This window comes from Mustelus asterias, chromosome 6 (assembly GCF_964213995.1).
Source record: "Mustelus asterias chromosome 6, sMusAst1.hap1.1, whole genome shotgun sequence".
Taxonomy (NCBI): Eukaryota; Metazoa; Chordata; class Chondrichthyes; order Carcharhiniformes; family Triakidae; genus Mustelus; species Mustelus asterias.
This window is the reverse complement of record NC_135806.1, coordinates 66,489,074-66,511,393: the sequence shown is the minus strand read 5'-3', so window position 1 is coordinate 66,511,393 and position 22,320 is coordinate 66,489,074. Positions and strand designations below refer to the sequence as shown.

At 42.3% G+C, this 22,320-nt stretch overlaps 1 protein-coding gene across 1 annotated transcript in view; it reads right to left on the bottom strand.

Moving 5' to 3' along the window:
• The window catches only part of rasef (RAS and EF-hand domain containing), a 69,050-nt gene that overhangs the window by 40,181 nt on the left and 6,549 nt on the right, over positions 1–22,320 (bottom strand). The window contains exons 2-4 of the mRNA XM_078215400.1: positions 11,542–11,688; positions 5,514–5,604; positions 1,742–1,837 (exon numbers count right to left, since the gene is read on the bottom strand). Of these exons, the coding sequence (XP_078071526.1) occupies positions 1,742–1,837; positions 5,514–5,604; positions 11,542–11,688 (334 nt within the window). The remainder of the gene's footprint in view (positions 1–1,741; positions 1,838–5,513; positions 5,605–11,541; positions 11,689–22,320) is intronic.

Genomic DNA, 22,320 nt, shown 5'->3' with positions numbered 1-22,320 from the left:
TCACCCCATGTTCCTTCCAGATCTGCCATGCAGCCTCCAAGCTCCCCAAGCCTGCTCAATCCTGCATGTTCCCACCATGTCCCCTAACATTACCATGCCCTTTCCTTTGATTTGATTTATAATTGTCACATGTATTGGCATAGTGAAAATTATTGTTTCTTATGCATTATACAGACAAAGCATACTGTACATAGAGAAGGAAAGGAGAGAGAGTGCAGAATGTACTGTTATAGTCATAGCTAGGGTGTAGAGAAAGATCAACTTAATGAAAAGAGTTAGAATAAAGTTTTAGAAGCATAGAACGAGAGTAAAAGATAGAATTAGAGAGTATGCTGGACACAGCTTGCAAGAGGTCGCCATGTTCTGGCGCCATCTTGGGCATCCATACGCCAATGACCCCCTTCCAATTTACCCTGCATAGCCACTCACTCAGTATCCACTCTGCAGAGAAGGCTTGAGCCATATAAAACTACAAAGTCTTTGAAATGTGTTTAGAAAGAAAATAATCTTACAAGATCACAAAGCTTTTAAATTAACACACAGCCATTCATACTCCAGTTTAAAAAAATCTTTCATTCCCCTATTAAAAGAGGCTTGTCCTATTAACTGGTCATACATTTTTTGTAATAAAAAATAGTCATTCAAATACCACATCAAAGATCCATAAATTAAATTCATAACACTAATAAACTCAATGTCCCCATAACAGCTGTATAAACAATCCCTTGCTGAGCTCAACCATTGGTGGTTTTTTGAAACTCAGCCAAGCCAAGGATTCATAATGGGCTCAGCTGTATTAACAAACCCTTAGATTGAATACAACCCTTTGGGCAGCATTCTCTAGCCGCGCTCACCCCAAAGCTAGAAATTTCTGCCCAAGGTCAATGGACCTTTGCATGGACCACTCTGCCCACTACGATTTCCATGGGGGGGGGGATTCAGCCCTTTAAATTTAACTAAATAAATGGCTAGCATTTGGTCTCTTTTTTCAAAGGTTCAGTAGATGGTCTATCAAAATCAGATATCTACAGATTTCTTTTTAAAGCCTCAGCAAACTGGACTTTTGTAAAATTCAAATCACAGGGTCCCATAGAGACAATGATTCCCAATACTGCTGAATGTATGGAATCATTTATTGGTCAATGCTGGTCAATTTAAGGGTCAGTTACCTTTGAAGGACAATTCTCTCTGATCAATCACTGCATTAAAATATTATAAAGCCATACTTAAATACTAAACAAAATCATACACTATCCAATCAACTTTAAAACTTATCTGTCAAGAGCTTTCTGACTCCAAATTAGGGCTCCTCCTCTGAGGTCCTGTTAACCACACTTCCTACAAATGCTGGCCTGTCCCCATTAAGGGTCCAAGATGTCCACCCTCACAATGAATCTGGTAAAGTTGAGACTGCAACATTTGTGCTCAAAACCTACAACTTCATCCTGCACCAGCAATAAGTGCAGAAACAGAAATAGGGGCAGGGATCCCAGAATCAGCACTCGCTGGCCATCTTCAAAGTCCTTCCTCCTCCATTCTGACATGAATGGAGGCATAAAAATGTGGGCCCTTGTTCCTAGAAAATCACTTGGCTTTTACAAATGACCTTTCGAAAAGTTCATTTTGCAAAATGACTTTTTTTTAAAAACATTAATGCCAATTCCAAACAAAATGAATCAGGACTCACTTCAGGCTGCATTCTCAAACATCTTTTTAACATCAGCTTAGAGACAACACTTACCTTTTTCAGTTTTGTAACTGTTCTCTGGAGTTCATTTACATTTGCATCATATTGATGTTTTAGATTACTGAGAGCAAACTCGGCTTTTCTTTGTTCCTGCAATCAAAGTCAAATGAGTTGGGCCACATCAAAGCAAAATATGTAACATAACAAAATACTGTCTATTCAAAACACACAACATTCAAGTGGAAACCTGTGTTAGCATTATCCAGTTCTACATAATCAGTGTAACAATTAATACCTCCACCTAATTTTGCATTTCAGCAAAGAAGGTGGTGCCTTTCTACAAAGCAGGGAATAGGTATTAATTATACCCCAAATGGCATGAAAATGAGGTTACCCATGAGCAACAATGTCAGAGACTTGATAGCAAATCCTAACTCTCCACCACCATGATTAAAGGACTCATTTTAGGTCCCTGCTGCTCACCATTACTGAAATACAATCCCAATTCTTAGCAGCGCTGTCAAAGACATTGGAGCAAGTCTTCATCAATTGTACTCAGCACTTTTGTTATTTGTTCCCTACATTCCCTCAGAACTCTCAAACACAGACTAGATCCTTGTGATCAGTTTAGCTTAAATGTGACTTATTTGTTTGGTACCATTTACCCATGTCACGCTGTCTCTCAGTAGTGGACACCAGCGCAGATACTCTCACGTCAGTGGGCATTTGGTCATCGCCTCCAGGGGTAGTGCACAGTGGTGAGGGCACATCACACTCGGGTGAGGAGATGGCAGAGGCAGAGCAGGCCCAGGACGCTGACAGTGGGAGCATTGCTGGAAACCAGGACCGTGCTGAGTCCAAGGCAGATGATGAGCCTCTGGAGAGGCGAAGCTTCCTGTAGCACCGGACCGCAGACATTTGCAGGTAGTGTGAACAGCTGGTAAGATCGCACCAGTGGTTTTTTTTTAAACATACAGAGACATTTGTCTCAAGTTAAAACTACGCGTATGCTCCTTTACATATTACAAATGTTATTTAGAAGCAACTTAATTGAATCTGACTCACTGACCTGAAAACTATATAAATATTGCCCTTATTTAAATAGTGATTACATTGTGATGGTTTGGTGACACGTTGTAACATATTCCCTGCTAAATAGATCCAACAAACATGAAAGTTTATTTTGAACCCAAAAGCTGATCAACATAAATATAACGCTCAGTGCATCTTCATGAAATATATTTCAATTCTGATTGATAAAGTGGACTGTTGTTCAGCCTCCCGGCCGAAACAAAGGTATCGGTTTTACAGGAAAAGAGTTTATTTGGAATGTAGGAGATTATCTTTTAATGGGTGTGACGCAGAACAATACAAAAAGGACAGCACGGTGGCTCAGTGGGTAGCACTGCTGCCTCACAGCGCCAGGGACCCAGGTTCAATTCCCGGTTTGGGTCACTGTGTGTGTGGAGTTTGCACATTCTCCCCCTGTCTGCGTGGGTTTCCTCCGGGTGCCCCAGTTTCCTCCCACACTCCAAAGGTGTGTGGGTTAGGTTGATTGGCCATGCTAAATTGACCCTAGTATCAGGGGGATTAGCAGAATAAATACATGGGGTTATGGAGATAGGGCCTGGGTGGGATTGTGGTCGGTGCAGACTCGATGGGCCGAATGGGCTCCTTCTGCACTGTAGGTTCTGTGAATGCATGTTGAATCCCCATACCGACTATGGTAATTCATGGAGACCCTGTCTCCTTATCTCATGCATGCTTGTGGAGTGGTGCCCCTTAAGGTATGAGTAGCCAAAATATCTCTCTTTAATGGAGGGGGATGTCTATGCTCCTTTGGACAATGGCGGGATACATACATACTTTAATAGATTCCAATCATATGGGTAACAGAGTGAAAGAATGATCTGTGTGCTTGTTGGATCTAGTGATATTACACAGGGTCATCCAGACTCAAAACATTGGCTCTATTCTCTCTCCACAGATGCTGTCAGACCTGCTGAGATTTTCCAACATTTTCTTTTTTTGTGCTAGTAATATTCCAGATGGAGTCAGGACACAGGTGTGGGCTTGAGGTAATAACGTCAGATGAAGGTCATAAATAAGTAAATATTTAATAATCACAATGTACTTGATGCTTAATGTTATCAGCTCCACCTTTTTTCCAGCACTATTTACTGTTGAAAATTATAACACAAAGGATGTCAAAGTCAGGTATAAAACACTTAAAGAAAAATTGCTGCATTTCCATACATGCTTATGCTGGGGAAAAACAATATCTGAGGCAACGCAAACTGTAGTAAACAGTGTTCTTTTTGAAGAGGCTGCTGTATGTGTTGTGTGCTGAATTTCAGGCTCATTAAGGGTGAAGAATGTTAGCAATCGGGACTGGAACAATTTCCATTTTCAGCTCTCAAGAGTCAACATCAATCACTTCTAAATGAGGTATAGTACATCTAAACACAGGAAAGAATTTAGGCTCTGGAATTCCCCCATGGGATAAAACACAATGGCCGGTATTCTCCCAAAACATTCTAAGTGTCGAATTCGCATACAAACTGGAGTAAATAGAGTCATAAAGGTTTGCGACATGGAAACAGGCCCTTCGGCCCAACTTGTCCATGCCGCCCAGTTTTTAATCACAAAGCTAGTCCCAATTGCCTGCATTTGGCCCATATCCCTCGATACTCATGTAACTGTCTATAGACAGTTACGTGGGTAAGATGGCTATAGATGCACAGAGTGTGGGAGATTCATTTTGAAAATCCCACTGGTTTTTTTTAAGCATTATTTTCAAACTGAATCTCCCTCACTCTGTGCATCACAGAGTGCCCTAGCGTGAATCACGCTGAAAATCAGGGAGCAGGGCCTATTCCCGCTGGAGAGGCCGGCAGCATAGCGCTGAGCAGGCCACTGTTCGTGTCGATTTGTCAGCGCCGAGATCAGCGCAAATCAGCCGGATCACTGGCCAAGCCCACGGCCCCTTATCGCTGCCCCTCCAATCCCCCCACCCCCCGATCGCTGGTCTCCCGGACGTGTCCGGACCACACCAGGCTGGGCTAGCCCCAACCTCTTCCCGCCCACAGCCAACCCCGAATGCTGTTCTCCCTCCCTCTGCCTGCAATCCCAAATGCAGAGTGGCAGCAGGATCCCAACCCCAACTAATCTCCCCCCAGAGGCCCTGCCCCTATAGACCTCACCTCACTCTGGCCTCGCCCTCTTGGCATTGTCCGATGCCCAGTGGGCAGTGCCAATGTGCCCCCAGGCATTGCCACTTTCCCCTTCCGCAGTGCCAGGAGGCCAGGCTGGCACCACCACGCTGGCAATGCACAGGGAGCGGCACCTCCCCTCACCCCGATTTCCTGGGGGGCCTCCATGGTCTCCCTTCACCCCAGCGAGGTCGGGCCAGCTCCTGTTAGTGGGGAGCTGTTGTAAACCCCATTAGTGTGAAGCAACCCTGGCAGGAGGGAGCAGACTTCAGTCTCAGGCCTGCTAATCAGATGTAAATCCCCATTTGAATAATTTATTCAGCTCCACGCCGATTTCTGGCACGGAGCTGACGACGCCGGAAATCCATCGGCCAGAGGCGGGCGGCGACTGTGGCGCCCAGCGGGAAGCCCACTACACGGCCTCCACTAATGTCTCCTGGCCCGCTGCGTTGCTGGGAGAATTGCCCCCAATAACTTGATCTGAAATTCATCTCTCGTGCTGTAATTTCTGGGTTTGAATGCATTGCAGCATGAAGTTAAATTTCTGTGGCAAATGATTTCCACTCACCCCAAATGTAGTAAAATCTGACTTGGAATTGTCTTTACAATCTCACCTCCTTTTGGCAGTTATGAACGGCAATCTTTATCCGCTGATCAATATCCTCCTCTAGTTCACTCACTTGTTGTGCAGCCTCATCCTGTGCCCTGAAACAAACAAGTAGCAATAAAACAGATCCCGGCACTCTACAATCTGCTTCACCTCCTTCATCGGAGTCCAGACATTACAACAATCCAGCAAATGGGAAAAACCCACCTATATTCAGATATCCACAGTACAATAGTTTTAATCAGTAACAATGCAATTTGGTTTGGCTTTAACTTGTTAAATTGAAATCAAAGGTTGTCTATTTTAAAAATGGTTAGCATTGGTGACATCACTCCATGACAATAATCACAGAAAAAATGAATGCTAACCAAAGAGAGACATTTTAGGATGGGTGATGAAAAGACCAGTTTTGATGAGGGTGATAATGGATGTGAACAAAGCAGATAAGCACAGGAACTGAGATGGCTTCAAATTGGGGTAATGGGAGCTGGGATGCCCAAAGAACCAAGTTGGAGGACTGCAGAGTGCTAGGATTAAAGGAACTTACGGAAGTGAGGCCATAAAGTGATTTAAACACAGGGATGAGAATTTAAAATGGAGGTGTAGGGAGACTGGTCATCACTGTAGTTCAACAAGGGCTACAAAGCTGTTGTGTGGGACACTAAGACATGTTCCTATCCCACACATTGGATGTGTTGAAGTGGTGGAGGACAAGAACAGTAGCAATAACAGTGGCTTCAATGACAATTTCAGAATGTGATGAGCCAAGGGAAAGGCTGAAGTAAGCAATGTTTTGGAAATGGGAGAGACGATCTTGTGATAGAGAGGATATAGGATTAGAAGCTGAATTCAGAGTCAAAGAACAAAGAACACAGCACAGGGACAGGTCCTTTGGCCCACCAAGTCTGTGCCAACACAGATGCCTCTCTAATCTAATATTTTCTTACCACTACATGGTCCATATCCCTCTATTCCTTGCCTTTTCATGTGTCTATCCAGGTGCCTCTTGAATGTTGTTATAGAATCTGCTTCCACCACTTCCTCCGGCAGCGCATTCCAGGCATTCACCACCCTGCGTGAAAAACCTGCCCCTTACATCTCTTTTTTCTCACTTTTAACCTATGCCCCCAAGTAATTGACCCATCGACCCTGGGAAAAAGATTTTGACATCCAAAGATGTGCGGGTTAGGTTGATTGGCCAGGTTAAAAACTGCCCCTTAGAATCCTGAGATGTGTAGGTTAGAGGGATTAGCGGGTAAATATGTGGGGGTAGGGCCTGGATGGGATTGTGGTCGGTGCAGATTCGATGGGCCGAATGGCCTCCTTCTGCACTGTAGGGTTTCTATGATTTCTATGACTATCCACTCTATCCAAGCCTGTCATAATCTTGTAAACCTCTATCAGATCCCCCCTCATCCTCCAACACTCCAATGAAAACAATCCAAGTTTATTCAACCTTTCTTCATAGTCCATATTCTCCAAACTAGGCAACATCTTGGTAAATCTCTTCTGCACCCTTTCCAATGCATCAACATCCTTCCGGTAGTGTGATGGCCAGAATTGTATACAATACTGCAAATGCGGCCTAACCAAAGTCTTATACAGTTGCAACATGATTTTCCAATTCCTATACTCAACGCCTCGACCGATGAAGGCCAGCATGCCATACGCCTTCTTGACCACCTTGTCCACCTGAGTTGCCACCTTCAGGGAACTGTGCATCTGCACGCCTAGATCCCTCTGCATGCTAATATTTCTAAGGGCTCTATCATTTACTGTATACTTTACTTCTGCAATAGACCTTCCAAATCACATCACCTCACATTTGTCCGGGTTAAATTTCTTCTGCCATCTTTTGGCCCAGGTCTCCAGCCGATTAATATCCTGCTGTATCCTCTGACAATCCTCCTCACTATCCACTACTCCCCAAATTTTTGTATCATCTGCAAATTTACTAACCATAAAGAAGAGAACATATAGGTCATATAGAACACAATTGTTGCAAACATTTTGATTCAACCCAAGACTGTGGCTGGAGGTGAATAGAATCAATGACAAGCCTATGGACATTATGGGAGGGGCAAAAGGTTATGATTTTGGTCCTTCTAATATTTAACAGGAGGAAAATGCTGTCAAACTAAAGGTCATAAAAGCAGTCTTACAATGCAGAGGCAGTGAAGCAGTTGATATGTGATGGAGAGATAAAACAGGATGTTGGAAAGTACATATGGAATCCAACACAATATTTATGTACAATTATCATGGGGCAGCATTTAGATAAGGAGGAGGAAAGGGACACCAATAGATCTTGCAACATTTCTGATGTACTATCCAGGGCTGGAAGGAGCAGATATTGCTAGAGATCCTCTGGCTAATCTTGGAACCAAACATGAGCAGTCACATTGAACTGGACAATGGAGAAGAGGCATTGGATGATAGTTTGATTCACTGCGAAAGAAGCAGAGATGCTGAGAAAGACAAGGAGTGAAAATGCACAATTGTCACAGTCAAAGAAGCTATTGTTTATGATTTTGGAGAGGCTGTTCGCTGTTTCAATGCTGGTGCATGATCAGAAACAGACCACTTGTCTATCCAAGACCAGATGTTAAAATAACAGCAAAATACTGCAGATCCTGGAGATCTGAAATAAAACAGAAAGTGCTGGAAAAACCTAGCAGGTCTGGCAGCATCCGTGCAGAGAGAAGTATAACTAACCGGTGGGATCTTATGGTCCCGCTGGCTGGCAGGATTTACCTGATGCCACCAAATGGACCTTTGGCTGTCTTACTAGGACCAGAGGGCACAACCTCAGGCTAAAGGGACGATCCTTTAAAACAGAGATGAGGAGGAATTTCTTCAGCCAGAGAGTGGTGAATCTGTGGAACTCTTTGCCGCAGAAGGCTGTGGAGGCCAGGTCATTGAGTGTCTTTAAGACAGAGATGCATAGGTTCTTGATTAATAAGGGGATCAGGGGTTATGGGGAAAAGGCAGGAGAATGGGGATGAGAAAAAAAAAAATCAGCCATGATTGAATGGTGGAGCAATCTTGATGGGCCAAGTGGCCTAATTCTGCTCCTATGTCTTATGATGTGGAGATGGCAGCGTTGGACTGGGGCCTTAAAGACACACAACAACGCAGAATCGCCAAGCAGAGACTGATAGCCAAGTTCCGCACACATGAGGACGGCCTCAACCGGGATCTTGGGTTCATGTCACACTATCTGTAACCCCCATGACTTGCCTGGGCTTGCAAAATCTTACAAACTGTCCTGGCTTGAGACAATACACACTTCTTTAACCTGTGATTAACCCTCTCTCCACTCGCATTGTCTGTACCTATAAAGACTTGATTACCTGTTAAGACTCGCATTCCAACCATTATCTTGCAATTGAGTCTGTGTCTATATACGCCCTGTTTGTGAACCCAACTCTCCACTCACCTGATGATGGGGCAGCACTCCGTAAACTCGTGCCGCCAAATAAACCTGTTGGACTTTAACCTGGTGTTGTGAGACTTCTATGTCTTATGGTCACTGCATTTTCCAGTCCTACCCGCAGGACTCAAAACAATCAGTATATTTTTTACAGACTAATTCACCAAATAATGCAATCAAGTGCCAGCGAATAGCTCATTTGCTAATTGATGATGGGAAGCTTGCAATCACATTTTGAAAACAAGTTCATAAAAAAGCTGTTCAAATTTGCTGACTGAAAAAAAGGGAACTTGCATTAACATGATGTCACCAAATTGTGGAATCAAATTATCCAATTTTGTTAAAGGCAGGCATTAAACATCAATTGTTCTGTTATTCCGTATACAATAGAAGTTAAAAACTTCCAGAACTGCCAGTTATTTCGAACACAAATAGCACAGATCAATATCAATGATGTTGATGGCATTAAATGCAGCTGAAACAAAGGTTTCTTCTATTTGTTAAACTTGGTTGAATATAATAGAGATAAAAAGTAGCATGATCAAATTCCTGTGAACAGAGAGGCCTGCTTAATGTTTTCATAATACTACTATTTCAATTCTGACACACAAGACCTACAGGACATACAGTGCAATCATTAATAGCTTTCCCGACCAAACCGTAACATTAGATGTGATGTAACACCACGTGTTGTGCACAGGAGTAAAATTACATTTAATAATGCTTTTCATTTATAAAAATGGGACACAGCAAAACAGACAAAAATATAACCAAGTGTGGTTTATCACAAGATGTGATTTTACTGGAGTCATTTCAGGGACATGGTGATTATCTTGTTTCTTTATTTCATAACTGTTGTGTATTCCAATCAAAAATACATGTGACAGCTTATGTGTTACGTTTCCTTTAAACTGAAACACTCTGAGGGTGGTAAGTTGTCATGTGTTTCACCATAAAATAGGCAAGTGTGAATTTGTATTTGAGACACTTTGCAAATGGTATCCAACTCTCAGCAATGTCATGGTAAGAAGAAACTAACCAAAGCCCAGTCCGGTCCCAGAATTAGAAAGTGAAAAGAGGTGGCAAATCACCTTGGACCAACTCTGGGCCTCCCTTAGTGGCAGTCCTAAAGTAAGACTAGAAGTATTCTGTGGCAAGTCGCTGGGTGGGGTAAATTACATGGGTGGCGGGCGCTTGGGGATTGAAGAAAGGGGGAACATTTTTAAAATGAACGAATGGATATATTCGCTAATCCCACACTCCTAGCAGGGAGTCATTCTTTAACAGATTGGGGTAGAGTCAGAACACTGGAGTACCAATCATCTGTTCCATGCTCCTTTTGAGCACAGTTTCCAAGTAAAACTGCCAGTTTAACTCAGAGTAGACTCTAGCCTCTAAATCAGATTAGAGATACGAGGCCCATTACAGGCGCTCGTGCACATTATCTGGCAGCTTTGTCCAACCGATGGGAGTGCAGCATTGTCAGTGATGCTGCCTTTCAGCAAAGGCATTAAACTGAAGCCCAGCCAGTCTGTTTAGGTCAACAACAACTTACATTTGTACAGCACTTAGCACCTGTAACGTTAAACAAAATGTCAAGGCTCCCAAGAGACAGAGAACAAAATACACTTACCAATCCCAGATATCAAGGAGATGTTAAGACAGATAATCAAAAACTTGGTTAAGTAGGTTTTAGGGAGGATGAAGACATGGAAGGATTTAGGGAGGGAATTTCAATCTGGGCTCAGGTGACAAGTTTCAGATGGGTGGAACATGGGAGAATGGCCAGGAATCATTGGAATCTTTGGGTGGAATTTAATGTCCTCACCTTGGTGAATTTGGAGGTGGATGCATGTAATCAAACAGAATGGTGGCAAGTGGGTGTGTATAGGTCTGAAACAGTGACCAGAGATGGGGTTCTAATCAATGACAAGAGTATGGAGGTTTTGGTGGAAGCTTGAGATGATGGCTTTGGTCTTTCTAATGCTTCTCTCAAGGAAACTGAGGTGCCTTCTGAGGAAAAATCATGAGTGCAACAGGGGTGATGGAGCTTGCTGTCATCAGCACAAATATGGAGACTGATCCTACAGCTGATGATGATCTTGTCAAAGGATTACATGCAAAAGAGGACAACAACTAGGAGAGATTCATGAGATCTCTGGAGCTAGCGTTGCAAGCTCTGGAAGACAAGTGTACTTACTCATTCAGCAAAATACTGGGACAGATATTATTATTTTTCTCTTGGGCATAAATGTTTAGGCAGAACAGATAAAGCAGGCAAAAAGAATTAGCTACCCAGGTGGGGTCAGACTAGGGGGAAGTAGGATTAAGCTATTGAGTTGGATGATCAGGCATGATCATAACGAATGGCAGAGCAGGCTCAAAGGGCCGAATGGCCTCCATCTGCTCCCATTCTCTATGTTTCTATAATGGATACTGCCTGATTTTCCAACTATTCAAACGAATAGGTTGAAAATCAGAAAAAAACTGTTACGGACATGCAATTCTTCCAGCCTGCTTTTCATCTATATACACCTCCTACTTAGGTTCATTCAAAATAGAGGAACATCTACCCCATAAATTAATTCTAAATTATTCTTACCTTTTCACAGTGTGGGCTAGTTTTTCCAACTCTGCATTCTGCAATGTAATATCGTGAATAAAATTCACGATCACAGATTCATATTGACGAATCAGCCTGGGTTCTGCTATTTTCAGGTTCTGGTAAAGGGCAGCTACCTGTGCTGGTCTGTTTGCAAACACAAGAAACGAGAGATGAGGCATAACAACCAGGTACCATGAAACACTGTAAGATGGTGATCTTGAGACTGTTATCTGCCTTCTGGCACTGCACATTTCAGATATTCCAGCAGCATTTGGGAATCGCTTCACATTTTTAAAAAGTTTTTTATTTATTAGTCACAAGTAGGCTTACATTAACACTGCAATGAAGTTACTGTGAAAATCTCCTAGTCGCCACACTCCAGCACCTGTTCAGGTACACTGAGGGAGAATTTAGCATGGCCAATTCACCTACCCAGCCCATCTTTGGACTGTGGGAGGAAACCGGAGCATCTGGGAGGAAACTCACGCAGACATAGGAAGAATGTGCAAACTCCACACAATGACCCAAGCCGGGAATTGAACCTGGGTCCCTGGCGCTGTGAGATAGCAGTGCTAACCACTATGCCACCATGCCGCCCATATTGCTCTGTGTGTATGGAACTTCTAAGGAATTTTTTGCTTTAAGTCCAACATTTGGAAGAAATATGCTGAACACCTAACACCCATGCCTTGGCACAAACTTTAAACTTAGCAAATAAAATCATATAATTAGGTTAACTGTAATCAATAAGATGGAAAAGTGGTAAAAGGAACAAGTGTATTTCGATCCAAGTTGCTTTCTGTTGGATCGAGTTCCACAACCTGCGATCATAATCATGCTCATCATGGAAATGTAAATACAGATTAGTGGAAACAACCTTCGCTGCTGGATAGCTCTGCATTTACAACTCTTTTTGAACATTCTGCAGGACAGAATTCTGACACAGCCAATAGCACACATTCTAGTAGGGAAAAAGGTGGTGGAAAGAAAAGATCCCGTGTGGAGAGGGCTGCAGCAGTTGGAGAGGAATTCAAGTCAAGTGTTCACTGATAATTTATGAAGAAAATAAATTGGACCCGGCATCTATACTACCCCTTTGGAGATCTGAATTACAGTTGGACCAATTCAGTGCTCAGTTTGGAGAGCTTGCTGTGAAAATGGATGTTGAAACAGTAACTATTAATTATCTTAGCAATTAGCTTTTTTTCACAATTCAATGATCCTTTGATATGCATCTTCCAGACTTGAGATTACACTTTGTTGTGGAGACTCGTTTGACAAGACCGCAGTTTAAAATTGAGAGCAACAGTTAGTATGATCAATACGCAGCAATCCAGATGGTCTTGTCTTTAAAATAATTACCAAAACACTGGTAGCGCTGCATATACGGTGCACAAACACACAACACCCAATTCTCCAATCTGTGCTCCCAACAAACAAACTGGAAGCAGAGCTTTACAAAATTGACCTTAAATATCCAATTTAAAAAGACAATGCACTGACTTTAAGGCTATTGAAAACAATTAGATTTGTTCACTTTAATGTTAGTCTGCCATTGCTTTTTAAAGGTTTAGTAGATTTGAGTTATCAATTGTCACCACAAGAGAAGTCGCTAAAATGAAACAGTTAGATGTACCTCTTCATGTAACATTGAACTCATTTTGACTGAACTCATTTCATTTTCAAAGGTCAAGAATATTTTTAGAATGAGAGAGGGTTTATGGAGATCTTTTGGGTATTTCTTTCTCCCCTTCCTATTTTCTCCCCTGCTCGCTTAAATGTAGGCATCTGTGCAGTTGTGGTTTTCTTCTACTTTGTTCAAGCTGTTATTTTTCAGGTGAACATGGACAGCGATTGTGTCTGCAAATTAAATTCCAGCACCTCCTGAAAACAGGTACATGGAAACATGATTACCATTCACATAGTTTTGTTCTATCCACTCTGTAGATGCTTGCGATATTTTTTTAAAATTAAACTGAGAGAGATAGCAGAAGTCCAGACATGACCACAGGTTGACATAGATTGGGATCTAAATGTTGAAGATTGAATGATGTTTAGGAAGCTTGGAAAGGTCTGTTAAGTAATGATGGTATTAGCATATTAGACAAGGATGACCCAAGTTCAGGAAAGTAGGATTTAGTAGCGCTTTGCTTTAAGCTGAAAAATGGTAAAGCGAAGAAGTCACTTATGGGAGTGGTGCACAGACTCGCTAATCGTAACTACACGGTAAGACAGAGTATGAAGAAATATTCCAGCAGTAATACTGAACACCTGTGCTCTAGAACTTGCCCCACCCCCAGCCAAACTGTTCCAGTACAGCTACAGTGCTGACATCTACCCATGAATGTGAAAAATTGCCCAAGTATGTCCTTTACACAAGAAAGGGAACAAGTCAAATCCAGCCAACCACCGTACCATCAGTCCACTCTCGATCATCAGTAAAGTGCTGGAAGGTGTTGTCGACAGCGCTATCAAGCAGAACTTATATAGCAATAACCTGTCCACTGATGCTCAGTTTGGGTTCAGCCAGGGCCACTCAGCTCCTGACCTCATCACAGCCCTGATTCAAACATGGAAAAAAGAGCTGAACTCCAGAGGTGGGATGAGAGTCACTATCCTTGATATCAAGGCCACACATGACTGCGTGTGTCAGCAAGAAGCGCTGGCAAAACTGGAGTCAATGGGAATCAAATGAAAACTCTCAGTTGGTTGGAGTCATACCTCGCACAAAGGAAAGTGGCTGTGGTGGGTGGAGATCAATCATCTCAGCTCCAGGATATCACAACAGGAGTTCCACAGGGTAATGTTTTTGACCCAAACATCTTAAGCTGCTTTGTCAATGACCTTCCTTTCATCATAAGGTCAGAAATGGGGATATTTACTGATGATTGCATAATGTTCAGCACCATTTGCGACACCTCAGATACTGAAGCAGCCCACGTCCAAATGCAGCAAGACCTGGACAATATCCAGGCTTGAGCTGACAAGTGACCAATAGTATTTGTGCCATGCAAGTGCCAGCCAATGAACATTTCCAACAAGAGAGAATCTAATCACTTCTTGACATTTAATAGTGTTACATTGCTGAATCCCCCACTATCGACATCCTGGGGGCTTATCACTGACCAGAAACTGAACTGGACTAGTCATGTAAGTACTGTGGCTACAAAAGCAAGTCAGAGGCTAGGAATTCTGCAGCAGGTAATTGGCCTCCTCACTCCCCAAAGCATGTCCACAATCTACAAGAAACAAATCAGGAGTGTTACGGATTACTCTCCCCTTGCCCGGATGAGTGTAGCTCCAACAACATTCAAGAGGCTTGATACTATCTAGGAAAAAGCAACCCATGCGATTGGCATTCCTTCCACAAGCATTCATTCCTTCCATCAGCAATACATAGTTGTACCATCTACAGGATGCACTGCAGGAATTCACCAAGGCTCCCTAGACGGCACATTCCAAACCCACAACCACCACCACCATCTAGAAAGACAAGAGCAGCAGAGACATGGGAACACCACCATCTGGAAGTTCCCCTCCAAGCTACTCACCAACTTGACTTGGAAATATATCACTGCTCCTTCATCGTCTCAGGGTCGAAAACATGGAACTCCCTCCTTAGGGCACTGTGGGTATATTTACACCACATGCACTGCAGCAGTTCAAAAAGACAGCTTCAAGGGCAATTAGCAATATGCAGTAAATGCTGCCCTAGCCAATGAATCCCATGAATGAACAAAAAATTATATAATGGGAGCTTGTCAGAAAGGTACAGTGATAAATAATCATGGGGTATTTTAATCTATATATGGACTGGAAAAAATCAGATGGGCAAAGGTGGCCTAGATGAACAGTTCACAGAGGGTTTTTCGGATAGATTCTTAGAACAGCATGCTCTGGAGCCAACCAGAGAGCAGGCTATACTAGTCCTGGTATTGTGTAATGCGACCAGATTAATTGATAACCACATAGTAAAGGCATCCCTAGGTATTAGTGATCATAAGATTGAATTTTACATTCAGTTTGAGGGACAGATGAGTGGGTCAAAGACTAGAATTTTAAACTTAATTAAGGACAATATGAGGGCATGAAAGTAGAGTTGGCTAAAGTGAACTGGCAAATAGGGTTAAAGGATAGGTCAACACAGGTTCATTGGCAGATATTTAAATAGATATTTCAGAATACAGAGAATAGATCCATTCCAATAAGAAAAATTCCAAGGTGAGGACCCATTATCCATGCTTAGCTAAGAAAGTTAAATACAGTATCAAACAAAGAAAAAGCAAATAATTGTGAAAAGATGTGTGACGGTCAGAAGATTGGACAGAATATAAAGAACGGTAAAAATGACAAAAAGTTTACTAATATGGAAAAACAGTAGAGTAAAGCTAGCCAGAAATATAAAGACAGATTGTAAGAGTTTCTATAGATATTTAAAGAAGAAAAATATTAACAAAATGAGTGTTGATCCTTTGGTAAGTGAGTCTGGGGAATTAATAATTTGAAAATAAGGAGATGGCAAATGAATTGAACTGGTCTTCACTTTAGAGAATACAGGTAACATCCCAGAAATAGCTGTAAATCAGGAACGCAGGAAAATTACAAGCACCAGCAAAGTGGTATTTAGAAAATGGTTGAAGCAGTGAGCGGACAAATACCTGGGTCCTGATGGATTTCATCCTCAGGACTTAAAAGAAATGGTGAGTGAGATGGCTGATGCATTGATTTTAATTTCCTAAAATTCCTCAGATTCAGTGAGGGTTCAATTGGATTGAAAAACAGTCAATGCAACTCTTTCATTGAAAAAGAGTCAGTAAACAGGAAACTACAGGCTAGTTAGCTTAACATCTCTCAGAGATGTTTCATATATTAAGATCCAGACTAGAAGAAGAGTTTTGTTTAAAAGTTCACTGTTACCAAGGCTTTTTAAATCAGAGCTTGTGAAATAGTTTCTTTGTGATGTACAGCAGCAATTAAAGTGTCAGAATGCTTCCTATGACTAAAATACAAGTACTTGAAGGGATTCCATTCCAAATCCATTCCCATCTGGCATAGAACTCCATGTTTGAATCCCTCCAATTAGGTTTCCACCTTTGCCATGATTCCAAAATGTTCATCAAAGTCACAAAAAGATTTCTTATGTGTCTGTAACAAAAGTACATCCTCATCATTCTTGGCCTCCCTGCAACCTTTGACACAGTTAACCACACCATCCTCCTCAATGCCTCTACACCACTGTCATTTGGCTGGGTGAGACTGCTTTCATCTAGTTCCATTCTTATCTTTTTGATCATAGTCTGAGTATCTTTCGCAATGGTATCTCTTCCTGCTCCTCCTCAATGACCTTTGGTGTCCCCCAAGCATCCATCCTTGGCCTCCTTCTCATTTACATGCTGCCTCTCGGCCAAATCATCCAAAAGTAAATGAGAGTTTTTCATGTACAATAATGACACACAGATCTACCTCAACACTACCTCTTGTGATTCCTCCACTGTTGCTAAATTATCAAACTGCTTATCTAACTTCCAGTACACAATGGGCAGAAATGTTTTCCAATCAAATATCAGGAAGACTGAAGCTAATGGGTGGGACTTTCCACATACCCCCCTTCCCGCTGACGTGTTTGCAGTGGCAAATGGGGCCCACTATTTGCCAGTGGCGAGATCTTCTGATCCTGCCGCTGTTAATGGTGTTTCCCATTCTATGCATTCCCCCGCCACCAAAAAACACAGAGCAGGGGTTGACCCTCGGAGGATCCTGCCAGCAAGAACAGCCAGAAAATTCAGGTCAATGTTTTCAGTCCCCATCTGAGCACTGTTCCCTCGTTGTCGCATCCAACCCTCTTTCTGACAACAGTCAGAGATTAAACCAGTTTGTTCATATCTGACTGTAAGATGAGGTTCTGTCCTAATATTTGCACCATTACTAAGACCACCTATTTTCACCCCTATAACATGATCTGACTTCACAGTGTCTCAGCTGATCTGCTGCTGTAATTCTCATTCATACCGCTTTTACTTCTTGACTCAAATTTCCAACATACTCCTGGTTTGCCTCCCACATTCTATCCTCCATAAACTTGATGTCACCCGACAATCTGCTGGCCGTACCTTGAATCACATCAGTCCCATTCACCTATCACTCAGTGCTCATTGACATAATGGCAGCCGGTAAAGCAACATCTTGATCTAAAAATTCTCATCCTTGTTTTCAAATTGCTCCATGGCCTCACTTCTCCCTATCTCTGGAATCTCCTCCAACACGACACCCCCCCCAAATACGTGCTCCTCTAATTCTGGCCTCTTGAGCATTCACAATTTTAATTGCTCCAAAAATGGTGGATGCATCTCCAATTGCCTAAGCTCTTAGCTCTGGAAACCCTTCCTATATCTCTACCTCGCTTCCCTTCTTTGAGATACTCCATAAAACCCACTTCCTTGACCAAATGTTTAGAGATCCGACTTAATATCTGCTTATCCCCTGTTTGATGTCATATTTTATTTCATAATGTCCCTGTGATGCACCTTGGGTGTTTTATGAAGTTAAAGCCACTATATAAATATTGTCATTGTTGAAAGTAAAGACTAAAGAAAGTAAGAATGTAACGGTGTCAAGGGGAGAGTATGGGAGAATGGTGTTGAAATGCAGGATCAGCTATGATCATTCTGAATGGCGGAGCAGGCTCAAAGGGCCGAATGGCCTAATCCTGCTTCTATTTTCTGTTTCTAAAACAGTTTTGTATTGTGCCTTTAAGTAGTTCAGTAATTTACAAAACCAAAATCATTAAGAAAATTAATTTAAAATATTTAACAGTGAATTACTAATCTAACAGCTGCAATGGCAATTTCCGAGAAATCAACATTTCCCGCATTTCCAACTCCCTTTGGGAGTGGGCCATTTGTCTTTGAAGAGTGTAGAGCAGTGATGGGCAACCCAGACTAGTGGGTGAGCCGGATGAGTGGCCCTTCATTTCAGTGGGCTGCAAGCTTGAAATCAGGCTGCTTCACTAACCATGACCCCATGAGTAAGATGAAATGCATTGAATATATACTGAATATTTCATAATGAGTTATAGAAAATGTTTAATTATTTATAGATTAATAGAACTATGAACTTCAAATGGTAAAAAACAAAAGAAATATCTACACGTTGGACATAGATGGAGCACACAGTCAATGTTTGTGCAATCAGCATGCTCCTCTATCACTTCAGTCATACTGACAGGAAAAAGACTATGCAGATGAAATTCAGCAGAACGTGGCCATTCTGCGTGGACAACAGTCAACAAATGTCTTGTGATCGCACACAGAAGCCAGGCAGATTCACACAGACCCATGTGGCCCCCAGGCCACAGTCTGTCCATAAGAAAATTCCAAGCATCATTCAAACGATAGTTGTTAATCTTCTGGTACCGCACAAGTAATCCTCCTGCCTCCACGTCATCACTTTGAGCATTTAAAATTAGTCAAGTGTAAAATGTAATTTTCTAACAAATTCACAGGTTCCCTTTAGGCTGCAGTAGGCAGTGACATAATTACAGTTTACAGGCAATTTAAAAATCACTCCCTTGCCTAATCCTGTTTTGCACTCAAGCTCATTTCTGTGCCAGGAGCACTAAAGATGGAGAATTAACTCATGTGAGTAGAGGCTACGGTGGCTCTTTCCATTGAGTGTGCCTCAGTGCCTTTTTTGTAGGAAAGTTTGTTCACTCCAATGCTATGTATAGACTTACTCACTTGTGTGCTATTGTCATTTCCCACCTGGAACCACTCAAGGCTGAAGGTCAGTCAGGTCATTTTCAGATGTAATTTCCTGTTTGGCAATCAGAAGTTTCTTTCCATTATTATTTCTTTACTTTAGCACCCATTAGTCAAAATAACAGCTGATGGGCATTTTCTATCTTTAAGTCTATAACAATCACCACAAAACTGAGACTCACTCAGAACAAAACGATCCCAGTACAGAGATTACTGACCATGAAGGGCAACAACCTCAACAAGATCACTTACCCCCACCCACCCCAGATCCCAAAACAACGTGGACCCACATTGTTCCCAGTACAAACACAATCATGTCAAGAAATTAGGATTTCTCAATGTGCCCCTTTTGCAAGCTAGGTGCAATAGAAATATACAATGGCTTCACAAAAGACATATGCGAATACAAATCAATAACTTTTTTAAAAACTGATATGAAAGCTCACATGACAGTGATCTTCGAACCATACAATCCTTCAGCAAATCATAGGATTCAGAAATGTGATACCATAATGAATGGGTTCTCGGTGAGATCAGGCCGTCAAAGCTGACTGTTCATCATTAATACTTAACTCTGCACAGTGAAGCTTTAACTAATTTTCAACAGGTTTGCAAGTAATTGCTTTCAGCAAACTTTGTTATTTTCAAATGTTGTGCTGTAGGGGAGACCTTCTTGGGCCTGCACCCAGATGCACTTGATTACCTGGGCTCAATGGCTATCTGGAAATTTAGTGAGTTGGAGATTACATCTGCCTTTAATGTACATAGACGGAGAATTTGGAAAGGCTCTTTTAGAGGTGTGGAGTCAGATGCACCCCATTTTTCAAGATCTGTCACCCCCAGTTGATCTGGTGGGCTTGAAAATGTCCTTCCAAATGTCCCCCTTTATGTAAAATTTAATGATATGTGACTAATAGTGTCATTATCTTTCATTATTTAACTAGTTTTTCTTTTATTGATTGTGGGAGGAATTTTCTAAAATGGCTGTGGAGAACTTGTTGAACAGTTAGGAGATGCGAACAGTTTTCCATTGTAGGGTATATTAATGGAAGGGGTTTTTTTGTTCCCCTGTCAGGTTAGCTGTAAGAATGGAGTATAAGGATTGCATATGTTGATATGGCACTGCACAAACAAATGGTGCAATGGATTATATTATTGCTGATTCATTCACAGAACAAGAGAGTCTCTGGCAAAGCCAGCATTTATTGCCCATTCCTAAATCACCCATGAGAAGGTGATGGTGAGGCACCTTCTTGAATACAACTGAGTGGCTTGCTATACCATTTCAGAGGGCAGTTGAGAATCAAACATATTGCTATGGGTCTGGAGTCACATATAGGCCAGAGCAGATAGAATCATAGAATCCCTACAGTGCAAAAGGAGGCCGTTCAGCCCATTGAGCCTGCACTGACAACAATCCCATCCAGACCCTATCCCCATAACCCCCTGCTTGTCCCCCTGATGCTAAGGGACAATTTAGCATGGCCAATCCACCTAACCTGCATGTCTTTGGACTGTGGGAACAAACTGGAGCATCTGGAGGAAAGCCACACAGACACAGGGAGAACATGCAAACTCCACACAGATAGTGGAGTTCAATCCAAGGCCGGGATTGAACCCAGTTCCCTGGCAGGGTGAAGCAGCAGTGCTAACCACGATACCACCGTGCCGCCCAATGATCTAAGAACGTCTGTAAACTGTACAGCAGCGCAAAAGTCTCCACCCTGGCTGCACACAAGTCACCTTAAATAAATAACCTACACACTCCAAAAATTAAGTTAGAGAGAACAATGGTAAAGACAGTAGATTTCCCTCCCTAAAGGACAATAGCAAACTCAATGGGGTTATAGAGGGTTACAGCCTGGAAACAGGCCCTTCGGCCCAACTTGTCAATGCTGCCTTTTTTTTTAAACCTGTAAGTTAATCCCAATTGCCTGCATTTTTGGCCCATTTCCCTCTATACCCATCTTACCCATGTAACGGTCTAAATGCTTTTTAAAAGACAAAATTGTACCCGCCTCTACTACTACCTCTGGCAGCTTGTTCCAGACACTCACCACCCTCTGTGAAAAAATTGCCCCTCTGGACATTTTTGTACCACTCCCCTTTCACCTTAAACCTAGGCCCTCTAGTTTTAGACTACCCTACCTTTGGGAAAATATATTGACTATCTAGCTGATCTGTGCCCCTCATTATTTTATAGACCTCTATAAGATCACCCCTCAGCCTTTTACTCTCCAGGGAAGAAAGTCCCAGTCTATCCAGCCTCTCCTTATAACTCAAACCATCAAGTCCCAGTAGCATAGAACATACATAGAACAGCACAGCACAGGCCCTTCGGCCCACGATGTTGTGCCGAGCTTAGCATCCCAGTAAATCTTTTCTGCACTCTTTCTATAATAGGGTGACCAGAACTGTACACAGTATTCCAAGTGTGGCATTACCAATGTCTTGTACAACTTACACTAGACGTCCCAAATCCTGTATTCAATGTTCTGACCAATGAAACCAAACATGCTGAATGCCTTCTTCACCACTCTGTCCACCTGTGACTCCACTTTCAAGGAGCTATGAACATGTACCCCTGGATCTCTTTGTTCTGTAACTCTCCCCAACGCCCTGCCATTAACTGAGTAAGTGTCCTGCCCTGGTTCAATCTACCAAAATGCATCACCTCGCATTTATCCAAATTAAACTCCATCTGCCATTCGTCAGCCTACTGGCCCAATTGATCAAGATCCTGTTGCAATCGGAGATAACTTTCTTCACTGTCCACTATGCCACCAATCTTGGCGTCATCTGCAAACTTACTAATCATGCCTCCTATATTCTCATCCAAATCATTAATATAAATGACAAATAACAGTGGACCCAGCACTGATCCCTGAGGCACACCACTGGTCACAGGCTTCCAGTTTGAAAAACAACCCTCTACAACCTCTTGTCAAGGCTTCTATCAAGGAGCGAATTTTGTATCCATTTAGATACCTCACACTGGATCCCATGAGATTTAACCTTA